Consider the following 17792-nt stretch of genomic DNA (forward strand, 5'->3'; position numbering starts at 1 on the left):
AAGCAAAACTGTCAATATTTGCTTGTCTTCTACAACAGTTTACTGGCATACAAACAATTTGAATACGTTAACTTGGGCTTTGGGGGTTTCTGGTATTTTAAATACCAATGAATCAAAAAAACAAATTTGCAGATTTATAAAAAAAAAAACAATCATTAGTTGTGGGCATACATAATTCTTTAGATATTAGCACGGTGTCTGCTTTTCTCTTCCATGTTTAACATGACAGAATCTTCTTAAAAATAATTATTTTTACTTTGGTGGTTTATATTGAGCCCTGGGCCTAACCCCATCCACTCAACTATGGACTGTAATTTACATCAATATTTAATGAACAAATAAATAAATAAGCACACCTTTAAAAAAAAAAAAACCTTAATGAACAAATAAATATATAAATGCAAATGTTTCAAATGTTGTTTTTATTTCACAGGACTTTTATTTAATCTTTTCACATTTAAGTTTTTTTTTTTAAAAGTCCCCTGAAATAAATAAATGTATTATAAAAAAAATCCCCATAAATAAATATAGACTTATGAAAAGTCCCTTTATGTCTTTGAAAAATTCACATTTATTTGAGGATTTATTTCATAGCTGTATTTATTTATTTAATTGTGTCTGCCCTGTGATAGTCTGATGACCTGTCCCGTGTTTACCCCGCCTCTTGCCAATGTCAGCTGGGATCGGATCCAGTCCCCCGCAACCCGAGTTCAGATAATCGGTTATGGATAACGAATGAATGAATGACATTAATAGCATTCCATACTCAACAGTCATTTCACCTCTTTCACAGTTATTTCATCCCATGTTCAAATACAAGACCTTATGATTACTCCACAGTTAAGTCATTTTATTAGCCACTTTTATGTTTTGCTTGTCACTCCTGAACATGTGTTTGTACTGTAAAGTGGCTTTTTGTTTGTCAGAAGCATTAAGACTTGGTCATCCATCATGGTCCTTTTTCTTAGGTTTTGAAGCAGAGTAAGAATGACCAATATTACAGCTTTAGTTCTATGCATGTAGCAAGAAGTTTCCTTTCCGTCCTAATCCATGTTCCTCACATCCAAACTCAAGAGCCCTCCTGGTTGCTTTCTTCCAGCAGTTCGGCGAGCGTCTCCTGGTTGGAGAACTCCTGTAGCGAGGAGTTCATCTGGTCCAACAGATCCTCTCCCAGCAGGAAACTTTTGATGTCGTGCAGCGACATGCTGATACGGTGGTCCGTCACGCGGTCCTGGGGGAAATTATAGGTCCGAATCTTCTCTGATCTGCCTTTGGTGCCAATCTGCAGGAGAAAGAAGAGGCAAAAGAGAAAAGAAAATGAATAAAGTTTCCTTTTCCTTTCGCTTTAATTCTCCTGTTCCTGCTGCCTTTACTTTGCATTGAACTTGAATATTCAAATATGTGGAGCTTTTTAAAATGGATTAGTTTACTTGCTTGTCTGGTTGTTACGTGCCAGAGGACTGATTGTGTGTCTTTTACTGTTTCTGTTAAATAAAACTCATTTAATTTACACCTCACTTTGACTCCTGCACTTTTTGGTTGCTGTGTTGCTGTCCTCCTTATTATATTTAAGAGGGGACGTAACACTGGTAAATAACATAATATTGTTTTTTATTTTGACACTAAATGATAAAAATGTAACATCCTAGATCAGTCAAAAAACATTAATTATTTATCACACTTTCATTTTATATTAAACTTGGATGTCTCCACCTACAGATCACATTATATTTTATTATACTGTATTTTCACTGTGTCCCACCTGTATTTTACGTTGGTCATAGCGTTTGCTGGTCTCCTCCTCTAGCTTCATGCTGTACAGTTTTGCTCTCAGAGCCTTCATGGCTTTCTCCTTGTTCTTTATCTGGGACCGTTCCTGCTGGCACTCTGCAACCACGCCTAAAAAAACACACACACACACACAAGTATTAAAGTGCTATTCTTATGTGGCCATTCCCCAAAGTTGTACTAATTTCATAACTAAAGACAGAGAACATCTCTGACATTTTTTGTCTTTCTGAAAGTGAACTGACACAGCTACAGGCCACATCAAGCAAGTCATTAATTTCAGTCACGGCTTCTGACCATTGTCTGGGGTTGTAAAGAACTTCCTGTATTTATTTCCCACGTTTATAAATACTAAAATGTTATTTGAAACGTAAAAGTTCAGGAAATGCCATGGGAGGAGAAGGAAGTAGATTGTACCACGTTGGAAAAATTAAAAATGAGAAATCCCAGTATTTATTTGGTTTGGCCTTGGCTCTTTGTTTTGTTTCATTGTATTGTATTTATAATCTAAATATAAAGTAGAAATAAAGCTAACAAAGGCTAAACATGTTGGGGAAGCCCTGTCTGTTCATGAGCTAAACTCTAAAGTATGTTCCATTTATTACAACACAAAGTGTTACAGTTTTTACCTGTGGGCAGATGGACGATTCTGACTGCACTGTCTGTGGTGTTGACGTGTTGACCTCCAGCTCCGCTTGCTCTCTTAGTTTCTATCTTTAGGTCCTTCGTGTTTATTGTGAAAGAGACCTGACAGGAACACACAAGCACTCAGAATTTACTCATATCTAAATCAGCAGCAGCTGACCTGCCTGCATGGTAGATCAGTGTTACAATGGGAAATGGAAAAAAAGCTAAAACAGGCACTAACATTAGAACAAATTAGGTAAAATGCCAAAATAAAATAGTTCTCTCCCATAGTTTTGTTTGACTTCATGATACTCATAATACATACAGATTAAGCAATAAATGCCAAAGATAGAAACTTTACATTTTTGTACACAAAAAAATGAAACCTCACAGATTTAAGTGCATCAGTTTCAGTCAAAACAAATTAATCTTCTCTGCCTGTGTAATATTACACTAGTTAACAATATGGAATGATTTCCATCCAACGTCTCAGTTCAACAGGCAGCAACTTGTAATGCATCATATTAAGGAAGCAACATGCTCTCCAAGGGTTGTTTTTTTTTTGTGCATAATCTGCAATGATTCTTTCAGGATCATGCCGTCATATAAGGCCATACCTCAGTGGGTTGGGGCAGCACAGCCACAGTCATGGTGCTGGTGTGCATTCTGCCCTGTTTTTCAGTTTTGGGAACCCTCTGAACTCGATGCACTCCAGCCTCAAACTTCATCCTCTTGTAGCTCTGAGGGCCACTGATGCTGGCCGAGGCGTGACGCAGTCCACCTGGTCAGAGGTGAGCAACAAGTGCCAATACTTAATGTTACTGTGAACAAGAGTCAGTGACATATAAAAGTTATAAAGTTATATCAAAGACAGACACTTTATGCGTTATATTTATTGTGTCTATTTCAGTGTTTGTATTTGAACCTTTAATTAAATAAAGTTAATATGACGCTTCTCTTCTTATTTACACAGTATTTCAGTATATACCTCAGTGGCTATTTCAGGTCTGTTTCAAATGAAGGGCTCCACCCTGTGTTTAAAGTTAGTTACTGCAATTTTAGTTGTAGTGTGAAAAATTCAAAGGTTTACAATTTTACATTGCTGCTTCTAATTATCACTACTTCCGGTCACTATGTGAAACACAAAAAAGTGTGATTGCTCACTTTTATTTACCACCCTATAAATAAACAACTAGGTCTACAACTAAGTATTATTTTTATAAAATATATCAACCACTAATGACGTGGCTACCCAGATACAATCAAGGTAACAAGCAAAATTTTTGTTATGCTTTGGGTAAATTTACTCTTTAACTCTCATATAATCCAAGGTATCTGTGTCCACTGACCTATTTCACTGGGTGCGTGCTCCAAGATGTCAAAGGACCAGCCGTGGTGCTGAGCGTAGCCATTGTACATGTCAAACACCTTCAGAGAAGAGGAGATAAGAAGGTGTGTAAATACACAGCAGTTGTCCCAGGTTTTGTTTTTTGCATCATTATGAGCCCTCTCTCCTGTCCTCTCTACACTTCTATAGTCCCTCTTCATTTGTTCTGAGGTTCCTTCTTTGGTGTTCCTGGAAGTATGGCCATTCCCAAGATATCCCCATCTGGTTTCTTGCAATTACTAATTTAAATGGGTAACAAAAATGGGTAGCTTAATATGAATGTATTTATTATTTGGTCTCTAAACAAATATTGTAATTTCTTGTTCAGGCTGGGCGCTTTGGCCACCCGGTTTACAAACAAACAAAGATGAATTTCTCTACTGGGATTTATAAGTACAAAGCCAACTTTCACCAAACTTCACCTTTGTTTAAATGAAGAAAAGAACCGAACTATGGAAGCTCAGGGTAGTGGTGGTGGCTCTGTGCAATAATTATCCAAGTTAAAGTGAAAAGCCCAACAAGAAATGCTTGAATTAATAAAGTATAAGTAAGTACTTCCAGACCTCATCAGTAAATAGCATGGCCTCCTGACCCCCGACACCGGCTGTAACCTCCAGGACGAGATCGAACGGATCTGACTCGTCCTCAGGGATCAACAAGTCCAGGATCTTAATGGTGGAGAAGATCAATTTGCCCAAAAGGTAAACAACATAAATGTGATGTATGAATAACTGAAAATTAAGTGTACAGGAACAAATGAAAAAAGGCCGCACATGAAAACATTTCAAGTTTGCTACATTTTTAACATTGTACTTAAACATTGCTGCAGTAGCTTGTCACAAAAATGTTCTTTTTAATTCTACCTTTTGTCTAAGATCTTGAATATCTTGCAAACATTCTTCACTTTCCAGCTCCGCCAGTTCTCGCAGGGCTGGATCATCATCTTAGGAGGAAAAACAAACAATAAAACCAGATATGATTACATATTGAGACTCATTTTTTAGTGTCAGAAAGTTTGCCAAAATGTTCATTCAGTGGTATCCATCCCTTGAATATCTCTGATTGTACTGGACTGCTTTGTGGCATTATTTAATTTTTGCATTAATGTTAAGTACCTTGGAATTCAAATCACTGGATTAGCTAGTTATTTCCATTTTGTTAGTCCAAGTTTTGACCAATAAATAGTTTTTAACAGTGATGTTTGAATCCAGTCTGCCAAGTCCTCCTTTCATCCTCTCTTCCATGGCTTACTATTGAGCATTTTAATTTAATTTGTAGATAGATTTGACATTTGTGCTTCCAAAGTAGCATAACAGAATCTCAAATTAAGCACAGATGTACACACATTTTACTCCAGTGCCCTTAAATGATAAATTAATCTTCACACAGAAGGAATGATTGATATTCCACCAAATACCTTAATTCAAACTTAATATTGTCTCTGTGTGGCGCCAGTAGAGTAGTCTCACCTTTCAGGAGCGTCTCAGTTTCAGCCATCTCTTTTTGCTTCGTGTCCAGTTCTCTGATGCTCTGTACAAGAAGACCCAGCAGGGACACTTTGGTCCTCTTGGTCCTCAGGTCGTCCTCACTGCACTGCTCCTCTGTCATATCGCTGTTGACTGCTCTCAAACATTCACTGTACTCCGTCTCCATCTTCTTCAGGTATTCCTGCAGAGACCTCTTGGCAAAAAGCTCATCCACTGACAGTAACTTGGCCACCATCAGAGGTGTACCAGTGTGAAAAGTTCTTATAGTTCTGCCAAAGTGATTATTGGCGTGTTCATGAAATATGTCAGTTTTCCTGATGGGAATCGGTGCTTTCTGAAAACAAGGTAGCCACAGACTAAATGCACATTTCTTTTTTCTTGGAAGAAAGTTTAAAGCTCTTCTGTAAGCCATTGTGTTTCCTCAATTTATTTGGAAGAGTCACTCTGTGGCCGGATAAACAGATCTCGTTATGATTTGGCTTTGACACATGTTCCTCTCTCGTCCGGAAGAAACATTCGGCTAAATCCCATTCAACAATGTTATAATTGTATATACATTTGGTTCATACAACAAAATATACCGCTATAATCACTATATTGGGACATATTCTGTTCCCCGCGAATGTATTCTTGAATTCGGCTTGAATGGGATAACGATAAGCAGTGCTTAATTTTGGTGAAATTTCATATTTTGTAATAGGTTCACGTCGCAATCTATTTTTTTAGCAGCATTTCCTCCTAATGCGACTACAACAACACGACCTGCAAATCGTATTTGTAACTTAAAAAGCTGCTATGGCTAATAAGGACTGTGTTTTAACCTACAAAACTAAATAACACTATTTAAGAAAGTAAATAAGTCTCTTAGGGTCTTGAGCTAAATACTGTATGATCTTAAAACCAGATAATAAAGGGTCGAATGGTCCGTTACATACAGCCTGTTAACGAAAACATAGGTGTGGCTATAAAGAAATAATTTTAACTCACAAATGTGTCCGAAACTATCCAGCAACTGATTTTTAAAGATTGTTTAAAAAAATTACCACCTTGCTGAAGGGCGCAGCCATATTGACTGTGACACGCATGCGTAGTGGGCAAGGTGTCTTCTTTGAGGTTTAATGGCAGTTTTGGCATCCAAAATGTTGCATTACTGCCATCCTCTGGTTCCCTCAATGTTCAGTCATTTTAACCATTTTAACTTTTACAGACAAAATGAATTACTCCACTACATTTAAATGACAAATATTGTGCTGCTTTACTCTACTATTAACTTTAGTTAGTTCGTTACTTTGTAGATTTTAATTACTAATACAAAGTATAACCATCGAATACAGGATACAGATAAGACTTTATTAAAATTCCCAAGAGTAGGCTATGTAAGGAAAACATCTGCAACATAAAAGCAATGTACACATGCTTGCCCCAACAATTATACATAAACAAAACAAAAAATAAAGTTCTTACAAGACAATGATGCAGGACATATGCCTGTTAGCATTTCAGCTGATATCTTTCCGCCACTGGTGCATATTTAAATCATATTTAAAATCACCAAGACAGTTTTCTCCTAAGGAATACAATAAAATACTTTAAAATGCATTAGTAGGCAGTGAGGCTTTCAGGGGCAGTTTCCTGCTTTGTCAGTTCTTTCTCGTAGCTTAATTACAATGACTGTGTTGACTTGTAAATTGGATTGATGCTGGGATTATCATTTAATTAACATTATGCACTCCTGTATGTAAAGATGTAAAGCATCGGTGCTCAGGAGAGGCCCCCCTACAAACACAACTTCACACTCTTTTCATCTCTGCCTGTCCGTCACTGGTCTCAATTGGTCTCCTGTTTCACCTTTTTGCTTTTTTGTCTCACTACATTACTGTGTTGTAGCCTAGAGATAACAAGAATACATTTTGGTTATGTTTTGGGTGAGGATTTGGCCCCTGTGTCCTTTACAACAAAGACCTAAAGTGAAAAGTTGAAAGTGAAATACAGAAAGAATTGTTTCTAAACCAAACTGCCACATTCTGCAACTTCCCCCCTGTCTGGTTTCAACGAAAGAGCCACTTCACACATTCCAAGCAGGGGTGTGAACTGAACTGTCCTAGGGAAGACAAGTATTTTAGCTGTTTTTCTTAACAGTAGGATTCCTGACAGAAGTTAGAAGTAGACTATAGAAGCATTGTGCTATAAATTCAAATGAAAATGTAATCTGAAAATATTAATTTCCCAGGAACATATTCATGAACTGGGTTAACGTTTAAATTTAAAAAAATTGCATTTCCATTTTCACTACTCAAATTCCCAAAATAAGTAGTTTAGCTAACATAACTTTGCATATTTAGATGCATCGCCAAGTCACAATTTAAATCATAAGGGAATAAGTAATTTACATTTGAATCTTCATAAACCTTTATGCACACTCAATGACAATTTGAAAATAAAAAGTCTAATATTTAAGCCGGCTTGGGTTCACTAGTTGCAAAGCTTCAGCACTTTAAATATAACATAGTTTGTGAATGTTTTAACCACTGTATGTTTTTTATGATTTTACAATTTTAAGTGTATACATGTATATTTTATTTTGTGCCGGCAGTGCATTTTATTTATTTTTATTTAATTCCATTTTATCATATTGTATTTTAGTTTTTTTATTGTCTACGTATCTTTATTATTATTATTATTATTATTATTATTATTGTGCTTCAATTGTGTTGTTTATTCATTGTGTTTCTGTGCAGCACTTTGAAAACCCTGTGTTTGTTATAAACGTGCTATATTAATAAAGTGGATTGGATTGGACTGTTAAAGACTGAGTGGCCATTATCATCCATGTTTCACGTCGGGTGGTATATTCCAGTAGGACCACGTCGACAGCGTGCTGACGTCACTTACCTTAACATATTGAAATCTCAGCTCCCATAGGTTGTTGGTTTAAAGAGACAAACGCCCGCTTCGTTGTGATTGGTTTGCGCCTTTTGCGCACGGATTTCAAATAGTCGCAGCAACTGGCGGACAATCAGTTTGAGGAGCATTTAATTTGGGTACAGCGGGTACAAGCCGAAAGCTAGTTCAGCGGCTAAAAGGGGGGAAGCAAGAGTCTGCTCTGGATAACAATACTGGCGAAACGTGAGTTAAAAAACTTCAACTAACATCTTTCACCCTCCGAACTGCTCATATTCTACAACTGTTAGCTACCCGGGGTAACGTTACTAACCTAGCTAGGTTAGTTAGCATGTCAACGGAAACGAAATGTGAACTAACTTAACAATACTAACCGACATTATAATGCATTTTAGACTAGGTTTACTACTAATAGTTTGAGTTATGTATGTAGTTAGTTAAGAGCTGGCAAATTAAGTTAGTAAGCTTCATAGAAACACGCTAACGTTACTTACATACACCCTACTATACGCGCGTGAATTCATGGCAATCTAGATTATTAGACATTAATCATTCAACCCCTTAATATGCACCAGATCATACCACTTGAGGAGTTTACACAATATAGCCCACGTATGCATTAAACGACTGCAAAAGGGAGTCTGAGTATTTTCACGTCACTGTTACGTTTCCGCCAAATCTAGCTACATCGCGCCAAAATCGTTTTTTTTCAAAAATATATGAAAAAAGAGATTCCACCAATATCTGAAGGTTATCTTAACGGTTTATTAGCAATATAGTCGTGTGTCACTTCTATCTTTCATGTCAGGAAACGTAATCTTTACCTTAGGTTATGTGTAGCTAAGTTTGGCTTGCAGCTAAAACGAGCCATGCTGCTTGACAGGCTTGACAGTCACATTTGTATTTAAAACCTAACATAAGCTCCTCATTTGTCTCATTTATTTAGATATCTGCATACTGCGCAGTGTGTTTGCTTCACTTTGAGAAAGTCACCATGAAATGCCCTCGCTACGACACTACTATGGCCAGCAACATGGAGAAAAGTTCTGCAGTAGCAGAGTCCAAGGTGCTTCACTTCAAAGTTTCCCCAGTGAAAAAGCCCATCCCCATCAAACCCCATTGTCCACCTACAGGAGTAACTACCGTGTTATTCTCTCTTAACAACAACACCAAAGCTGTACACAACAAGGAAAACAGCACCAGCAGGGAGCATGACAGGACTCTGGATGAAGTGTTTGAGGACAGTGGCTATCTGTCTCTGCAAAATAGCCAGATTAATGAAGAGGAGGAAGAGATGCAGGGAAGACCCACAGCTGCTGCTGCACATAAGGAAAAGACAATATCATCAAAGGATTCTCCATCAAAATGTAAAGTGAAGACGGACTCTCCCCATCCAGTGTCAGTGGTGGCAGCTTTCACTCCTGTGGATTGTCATAAGAGGAGAACAGCGGCATATTCAATGTCATCCACCCCGTCCAACAATCACAATGACTCCAACCTCCCTATACTGAAGTTCCAGCAGGCTGTGTGTGAAGAGCTTGCCAAGAGCTATCGGAAGAATAAGCGGTAGGATTTCATACTCATATTGTGGCTCTATAGCTGACAACAAGGGGCTTTATTTCCTCCTGTTTTAAAATTGGTGTGCACATTTAAAAGGTATTGCAATATATTTCTGCCTGTGGGCTATCGTACAATATCAAAAGTGTAAAAGGGACTGGGAATTAGTTTTTTCCGTGTTTGTTTTTCATCATTGTCCTACATTCAGTGAAACCAGACTACGGGTTAGAACAGAAAACTTAACCAACAACACCCACTATTCCCCTTGTACAATGTTAATAGACAATCATCAGAAAGTTTTGGGTGTTTTGGTTCAAGTATGATTCCTGATGTACATAATAAAGTTTAGATTTGCCTGACTGTAAAATGTTTAGTACACAAGTGATTTACAGTTATTTTCCTTGGCTCAGGTATGACTGGAGCGTTGTGCCAAAGGTAGCAGAGGATCATCTTTTGGATCGAGTGATTGGAGGCCAGATGGGGTTGGAGTATGTTGACGTGTTTTCATGCCTGCTGTCCAGGAACATGAAATGTATCCTGACCAACATCCTGGGCCTGCTGGCAGACATGGACCTCATTAGGTAAACTACAAATGCTTAACTATGTGTAGAGAGTGTACAAACTCACAAGGGATGACCTGGGTGTACAATTTTGTTTCTGTTTCAAGGAAGTGGCGAGTTGTGTCTTTTCTGAAATTACACAACTAGCAACAGCTGTAAATAATAACGTATTTGTATCTTCTCGTAGACTGTATCTAAGTAAAGGTTTAGAATGAAATTAAAAATGCTTCAGGAATTTATCATTCTCTTTACAGTTTACAATTTTCTTTCTCTGTATTCATCTTTTTTTCACCTCTTCTCTCACAGCTGTAAGAAAGTGAGCAGGACATGGAGAAAGATAATCTGTGAGGATACAGCAGCTCTGAGCAGGTGTCAAAGAGCTGAACAGGAACTCAGGGTGAGGAAACACACATATGCACTCATTCTAATGGAAAAATAGCATGTGTTGTACAAATTACAACACATGTACAGCATGTTCTGGCATGCTTGGTTAAAAAAAATGTTTACTTTTCAGGCATGTTTAGTATTCTAATCTATGATGTTTAAAGTCTAGTAAAAAAAAAATAAAGTATTAATCTTCTAATGTTTTTTTCTCTTTTTAAAGGAGTCAACAAGCTCTCTGAGGCAAAAGGGTGGTCTGACAAGAGATGTGGCTGTGTCCAGGGTGGTGCTGTCCTGCATGCAGACTCTGGCCTCTTCAAGTACTCCATCATCCTCTTCCACCTCGAGCTACAGGATCAACAGACGGACAGCTGTCTCTCAGAAGAGCAGCACACCCAACTCCCAATGTACACGCTTCAATGAATACATGCAGGTGAGTGTTTTTGTATAAATTATTGTTTTCATTATTGCTTATTCGGCCAATTAACCCATTGGTCTTTAAACATCAAAAAATGGTTTAAAGATGCACACCATAATTTCATTAAGTAGGACTCGAGCTGTCTTGCTTTTTTTTAATCAAAAATCACTATATTGTCTTATAAATCTTAAAGCATTGAATTTGACTTTAAAGATGGTGCGAGTACCCTGGTAAAGAGGGATATTAGGAGATTCAGTCATTGAAACCTGCTGTGGTGTGACACTACGACAGTGACGAAGTCGCATATATGCTATGGAAAATGCATCATTGTACTTGTCGTTTTTTGGCTTCAACAAACCTTAATGTTTTGTTCTGCAGGCGGCCAGCAATCTGAAGCAGCATGAGTCTCTGCGTTCCTGCATGCGCTGCGGCTCACCAGCCACACATTTGGCAGAAGTTCAGAGAGCCACATGCACACGTTCCAGCTGTCTCTTCGACTTCTGCACCCACTGCCAGAAGCCCTTCCACGGCTCGACCCCCTGCAGAGTGGTGCGGCCCCGAACCGACTTCCCTACATTCATGACGACCCCAATCATACCAGGCAGTGCTCGCAGCAAGAGGAATGTCAGACGCCTGTGATCGGGCTTTACTGAGCTTTTATTCACTGACTGTTTTAACTGGGCAGGTCTGGACTCTCTGAAGTTCGGGCAGCGGGAATTGTTTTTACACAAGCTCAACCTGGAAAGGCTTTTGTATCTGCATGGTGGCAACAAAACTTTGACACATGCAGAACCCTGTGGCTCAACCCGACTGCATCAACTTACTGAAGCACTTGTTACAACACTGCTGGGACAATCAACCAGAAAGTGTCACCTGGCTAAAACTTTTGTCGTCTGTGAGCGACTACTGATGCCAAAAAAAAAGAGAACCACAGGCAGATGTGCTTTAAATTATACAATTTTATTATGTTTTAACATTAAATGATACGAATATATTGTAAAGTTTTGTATGTTTATTTTTTTGAATAAATGTTCTTTAAGAGGGCCTTAAATGTTTATTTTTACTGTTATATTTGTATTTCCTGTAAATAGAGACTTCTTAAACTTATCCTGTGTGTTTGTGGTTCTTTGACCTGACTTTTATCCCACGACTGACAGCACACTAATCATCAGTTTGACAGGTGAAACGGTGAAAAAACAAAACAAGCCACCCTAATTAGTAAATGTAGATCTAATAATACATTGCATTTTTATAGCGCTTTTAAAGGCACTCAAAGTCGCTTTACATGACAGGAAATTAGACACACACAAACAAAATACAGAAGAAAACAACTAAACAGAGATGAGAGATTATGAGTTCAGGTATTGTAAGCTATTTTGAAAAGGTGGGTTTTGAGTTGGTTTTTGAAGGCATGGAGGGAGTTGGAATTGCGGATGTGAGTAGGGAGGGAGTTCCAGAGGGTTGGGGCAGCAGTGGAGAAGGCTCTGTCGCCAATGGTGCGGTGCTTGGTCATGGTGATGGGGGTCAGTAGGTTGGCGTCTGAAGATCTGAGGTTGCAGGTGGGGGAGTGACGTTGGAGCAGATCTGTGAGGTATGGGGGAGCAAGGTTATTGAGGGCTTTGTAGGTGATGAGCAGGATCTTTAAGTGGATTCTGTGCTGGATAGGGAGCCAGTGAAGGTGCTGAAGGATGGGCGTGATGTGGTCTCTGGAGCGGGAGTGGGTGAGTAAACGAGCAGCTGAATTTTGGACATATTGTAGTTTTTGAAGGTTGGTGGAGGGGAGGCCGTAGAGAATGCTGTTGCAATAGTCCAGTCTGGAGGTTATAAAAGCATATAAAATAACCCTACCACCACAGTTTAAAATGCTGTATATTTCAGCATTTTCACAGACTTGATGACAATTTTGAACATCTGAGAAAGAGGGAATACGATTCTTACTAAATGCTGCCTAAGACCTGTTATTTTAAAATGCATAGAGAAAATAATTGCTTGCATTTTAGTTTTTTTAATTTCACACTATCCTCAATCATTTCAGATAATAAATGAAGGAAACCTGCGAGATAGTCATGTCTTGATTTTGTTCAGCAGAGGGCAGCATTGTTTCCTCATCTGCATTAACTGCTCATTGTGGTAATAGTCTCTTCTTACTGTGGCTTTCCCTGTTTGGTGTCTCAACTTTTCTTTCAACATTTTCAAAAAGTCAGTTTTTGACTGCTGCATATTCTAATACAACAAACATTGTCTTTATACTACTCTACTGCAACAACTAATTAAAGAAATCAGACCACATAGGCAAAAGACATTTCTAATTTTCAAAATGTACTTATGTATGTTGAGTGATGAATTGAAAATAACATTTTAATAATCAATTAGAATGATTATTTAATAACTTCATCACTGAGATTCAGATCTGGAGCTCTAAGAAAATACCCATTTTAAATGAACACTCATCCTTTTTTTTTATTCTTCCCAGGATAATTATATCCTCTGCTGGTTTTCCCTTTAAAAAAGACATTTGCTTGAATCAGTCATTTGTTTAGGAGAGTTATGAAGCAGCGGATAGCATCACTGACATTAGATAGTTAACTCTGACATTTGCAGGATGACCCATTTGTCGCTCTCTTGCATAGCTTTGTTGCCGTGTGTGTTTTGTTGGGATGACGAATATAAACATCCGTCAACTTTCATTCATGTGTCAAGTCTTGCATGGCAATCATCTCTGTTGAGCCGGACATCCTGTGTTGTGGGAAGAAAAACCCTGCTTGTTCTCAGAAGCCACTCAAATTGCACCAGTTGTACGATGCATCACAGGTATATTCCAGGTATAGGCTTGTTACATCTCCTAATGTTTTATCTTTAAATGATATGAGTTAGGATTAGTACCATTATAGTTGAAAATATATTTCAATGACACCTCTATGAGAAGACAACATTTATGGTGCACTGTGAAGACCTTGATAGTGAATTATAATGCTCAATATGACTACATATGACCATAAAACTAAATTTACAGAAATTATTGTTGGTATTGTTATGCTTAATGTTTACATATTCAAAATCAGTATTTTATAAGGTTTTATTATCTGAGGTTTTGGTGAATTTAGGAGTAAACTACAGACCCAAACAGACAAAGTGTAGTATAATAAACACCTAAATGTAAATTTTGGATGTTTTGTTTTCCACTAATCTGAAAGCAGAACAGCCCAAAATCATATACCTGATTGATGTTTTTGCTTGTAGTGCCTCATCTTAAGATTCAATAAATACCAAGAAATCTTAATACAAAAGATATATTTGTCCATCAGAGCTTGGAAAGTTTATTTTCAGATGTAAAATGTGCTCAGTGTTTATTGTTCTCTCAGTTCTTTAACAACTGAATATAAATTGAAAAATTAAATTGGTCACTCTATATGATGTTTTTCAACTCTTGAATATCCATATCAGTCACAAAAATACAGTTATGTGTTTTTCTTTCAACACGATTTGTGCCAAGTGACTACAAATGTTCAAACGTAAAGGCCTTGTTTTATTTTATCTATTTGTGCCACAAATGTGTGGATATAAAGGTTGTGTCGATATAACATGTAAGGAAATGTCATGATGTTGCAGCTAAATGGACTATTTTGTGAAACGTCAGAGCTGCTGATGTCACTGCTGATTAATCTGTGTGGTGGCCTTTCACTTCCTCAGAGACTCAGGGTCATTTATCTGGCCGATTTATTGATCAGCTGCTGCAGCGAGACACATCCCGACACAATCAGGACTGCGGCTAATTGTAAAAGTCATTAGAGCTGCCCTGCCACATGTTTGTGTGTTAACGGTCAGCTGTTTAAGATGAAAATTTTTCACACAATACTCTAATACTACAAAATTTGTTTTTTATTTATTTAATTTGATGTTTTTCTGACATCTGCCCACCATCCTGTGAAGTTCCCTCTTCTACTTTTTTTTCTTTTTTTTGTAAATAGCTCATTTCAGCCCAAGGATAGAGGAGGGGGTTTGGTGTATGACAGGGCAACATCCGGACCATGTGAGCTGTGTGTGTGTGTGTGTGTGTGTGTGTGTGTGTTTTCCAGGTTGATGATCTTGATCCGCAGTGACTTCCGCATGTCAATCAGCCGTACGCCACCAAAGCTGAACTGTAAAAGCCCTAAAACGAAGCTGTCACTCGAGCGCCTGTGGGGAAACAAAGGCAGGACATGAATCAAGTGCTCAGACTGAGGCTGAAGAAAAAAAAATGAAGCCTTTCCTAATGACTTTATGTTTTTAGTCTAGAAAAAGGCAGAACATGTTTGCCACATAGAATGCCGGGGCATGGGCAGGCTTAACTCATTACATTTAAATGAAAACCAATCAATTCTTTTTAATTAAATTAATAAATAGCCAGTGGAAATTTCAGAATAAAGGCGTATCATAAAGATGATGATATGTAATATGCATTGATGATATTGGAATGTTGATCATTGAATCAATTAATACAGATCAATATATCGTTACACCCCAACTAGCCACTCCCTCTCCTTGAATGAAAAGAGTTTTTGTTTTTTTTAACTTTTACCTATATCTACAGACTTTGTATTTTATTTTCCTTTGTGCACAGCTCTGCGGTCTTGCCAGGTATTAGTGATGTATAAGAATACAAGAAAATGGTGTTTTGATCTGTAGGGGCTCACAAAGTGCCTGATTTATATCTATAGATGTATGGGTGTCTGCAGCAGAAGTACTTGACTCTTTCAACGTGAAGCCAGAGCTCAGCTCAGACCCACACACACACACACACCTAGACACACACAGATGCATGCACGGTGCTTGGTGTTAAAAGGCTGCAGCCCTCTGTCTCTGTCTATTTTTACTCTGTTTGGTCCATTAAGATCAGCAGTGATGAGAGTTAATGAGTGAAGCCTCTCCACAAACCAGGCAGTAATCACAAATGTCCAGGAGAGCGGACACACACACACACACACACACACACACACACACACACAGGCAAGATATGTATTGACGACCACAATACTTACACAAAAACACACCAGAGTTTTGTTTATGCTGACAAAACTTGCCTCAATCTCATACAATTGATTAAAATGCACACACACACACACACACACACACACACACACACACACACACACACACGCACGCACGCACGCACGCACGCACGCACGCACACACACACACACACACACACACACACACACACACACACACACACATACAGACATGTAGAAAAACACCATAAAAAAAAACAAGAAAGAATGACAGAAAAAGATGACGAAAAAGAGGAGTGTAAAAAGTAAAATGTCTTTACTGGATTCGGTACACAGCACAAACAGTCCATAACACAGGCAAAATTAGAGTCAAGGTGACAGAAAAATGGTCAGGAAAACACTAGGTAAATAAAAGAAACTGAAGGTGGGAACGCTTAGCAAAAACGGTGAAGACAAACAGACAACTGACATAGGGAGCACATAGATGGATTGGGACAATTATATCAGTTTAAAAACAGGCAGACATACAAAGTTTACTGTATATAACCTATAAATGCAAAAGTATATTTTATGGGATTGTATTTGGTAATATTACTGTAAATTGCAAATAATGTCTTAATATTTTCAGGAAGTTTTCTATTTGTCACAGTTTGTTCCTTCTCTTCAGCCACATTCTTCACCCCCAGGCCCCTTCATGCTATTTTCCTTCCATCCAGCAGATGTCCTCAGACTTCCCCTCATTTTCCCATCACCTGACTACCACACCCATCTGAACACCTGCTTCCACTTCACTCATCTGCTCTGCCTGTAAAACCCAGGGCCTTTCCCATTTCCTAGCACCAAGCTGCTTCCTATTTGCTCTTATTTTACCATGGTCTGGGTGAATGCTCTGTTCTGTTTGGCTACAGGGTTCCCATTAATTCTAGAGAAAGGACACATATGCTAGTAGTTCCAGTGAAACTGTCTGTTTAAAATAGCCCTTTTTTCTGGCACGTGACCATAGTATAAGCGAGTTAATTATCAGGACTTATTGGACTGCACATCAGATTGTTCTGGCCTCCCCGTGGTCAATTAATTCCTGATGAACACCTTATCAAGCATTATCCATTACATGTTCTATACACACATTAGATGAGAGGATCTAATAATTGATAATATGGTGACTTAATTCTAAAAAGTATGCACAGGTTAATGTCATCTTCTATGTTATGTATAGACTTCAATAATCAAATATATCTTTATATTTCTATCCATACATCAATGCTTCCATTATTTATACCCACTTACAGCAAGGCCATGAGGTTGCCCTTTGAAGTGAAATGCTCCATCAGAATGTGTTGTAATAACTTTAGTGCCACACTCAGGTCAAAACTTCACCATTGCAAAACTAATCAGTCCCAGCTGTACTCTATGTTTGAGGCTAATTTGCAAATGTTAGCATTCTAACATGCTACACTAAGAACAAGGTCAACATTACACTGCCTATAACATCATATTAGCATTGTTATTGTGTGCATGTAGGCATTAGCATTTAGCTCAAAGCATAGCCCCACAGGATAGTTAACATGGCTCTTGATTATGTGCTGCAACACATGAAATCAAACTATCTGCTTGCAAACTGTGAAACTGATGCGAGCTAAGGCTGAATCAGCAAAATCTCCCATCCACCCAGAGTGCCACCCTGGCTTCTAATTATAA

The 17792-nt window shown here is 38.2% G+C and overlaps 2 protein-coding genes across 3 annotated transcripts; one reads left to right on the forward strand and one right to left on the reverse strand.

The window, feature by feature from the left end:
• Positions 1–517: 517 nt before the first annotated feature.
• On the reverse strand, positions 518–6372 carry mtrf1l (mitochondrial translational release factor 1-like). Of its 2 annotated transcripts, XM_059359324.1 has the most exons (9): positions 6277–6322; positions 5272–5623; positions 4666–4745; positions 4366–4470; positions 3765–3843; positions 3033–3196; positions 2418–2535; positions 1763–1899; positions 518–1282 (listed from the first exon to the last, which is right to left on the reverse strand). In XM_059359324.1, exons 2-9 carry the CDS (start codon positions 5522–5524, stop codon positions 1070–1072), a joined length of 1149 nt encoding a protein of 382 aa, XP_059215307.1. In that variant the 5' UTR covers positions 5525–5623; positions 6277–6322; the 3' UTR covers positions 518–1069. The 2 variants fall into 2 exon arrangements, with proteins under 2 accessions (XP_059215307.1, XP_059215305.1); XM_059359322.1 differs by having other exon boundaries at positions 525–1282; positions 5272–6372.
• Positions 6373–8260: 1888 nt separating this feature from the next.
• Positions 8261–12213, forward strand: fbxo5 (F-box protein 5). The gene is made up of 6 exons (XM_059359465.1): positions 8261–8415; positions 9137–9756; positions 10158–10328; positions 10614–10704; positions 10912–11121; positions 11485–12213. The coding sequence occupies exons 2-6, from the start codon at positions 9185–9187 to the stop codon at positions 11743–11745; spliced, it is 1305 nt and encodes a 434-aa protein (XP_059215448.1). The 5' UTR covers positions 8261–8415; positions 9137–9184; the 3' UTR covers positions 11746–12213.
• The last annotated feature ends 5579 nt before the right edge of the window (positions 12214–17792 follow it).

The sequence above is a fragment of the Centropristis striata genome, chromosome 20, assembly GCF_030273125.1.
Source record: "Centropristis striata isolate RG_2023a ecotype Rhode Island chromosome 20, C.striata_1.0, whole genome shotgun sequence".
In the NCBI taxonomy this organism is placed as follows: domain Eukaryota; kingdom Metazoa; phylum Chordata; class Actinopteri; order Perciformes; family Serranidae; genus Centropristis; species Centropristis striata.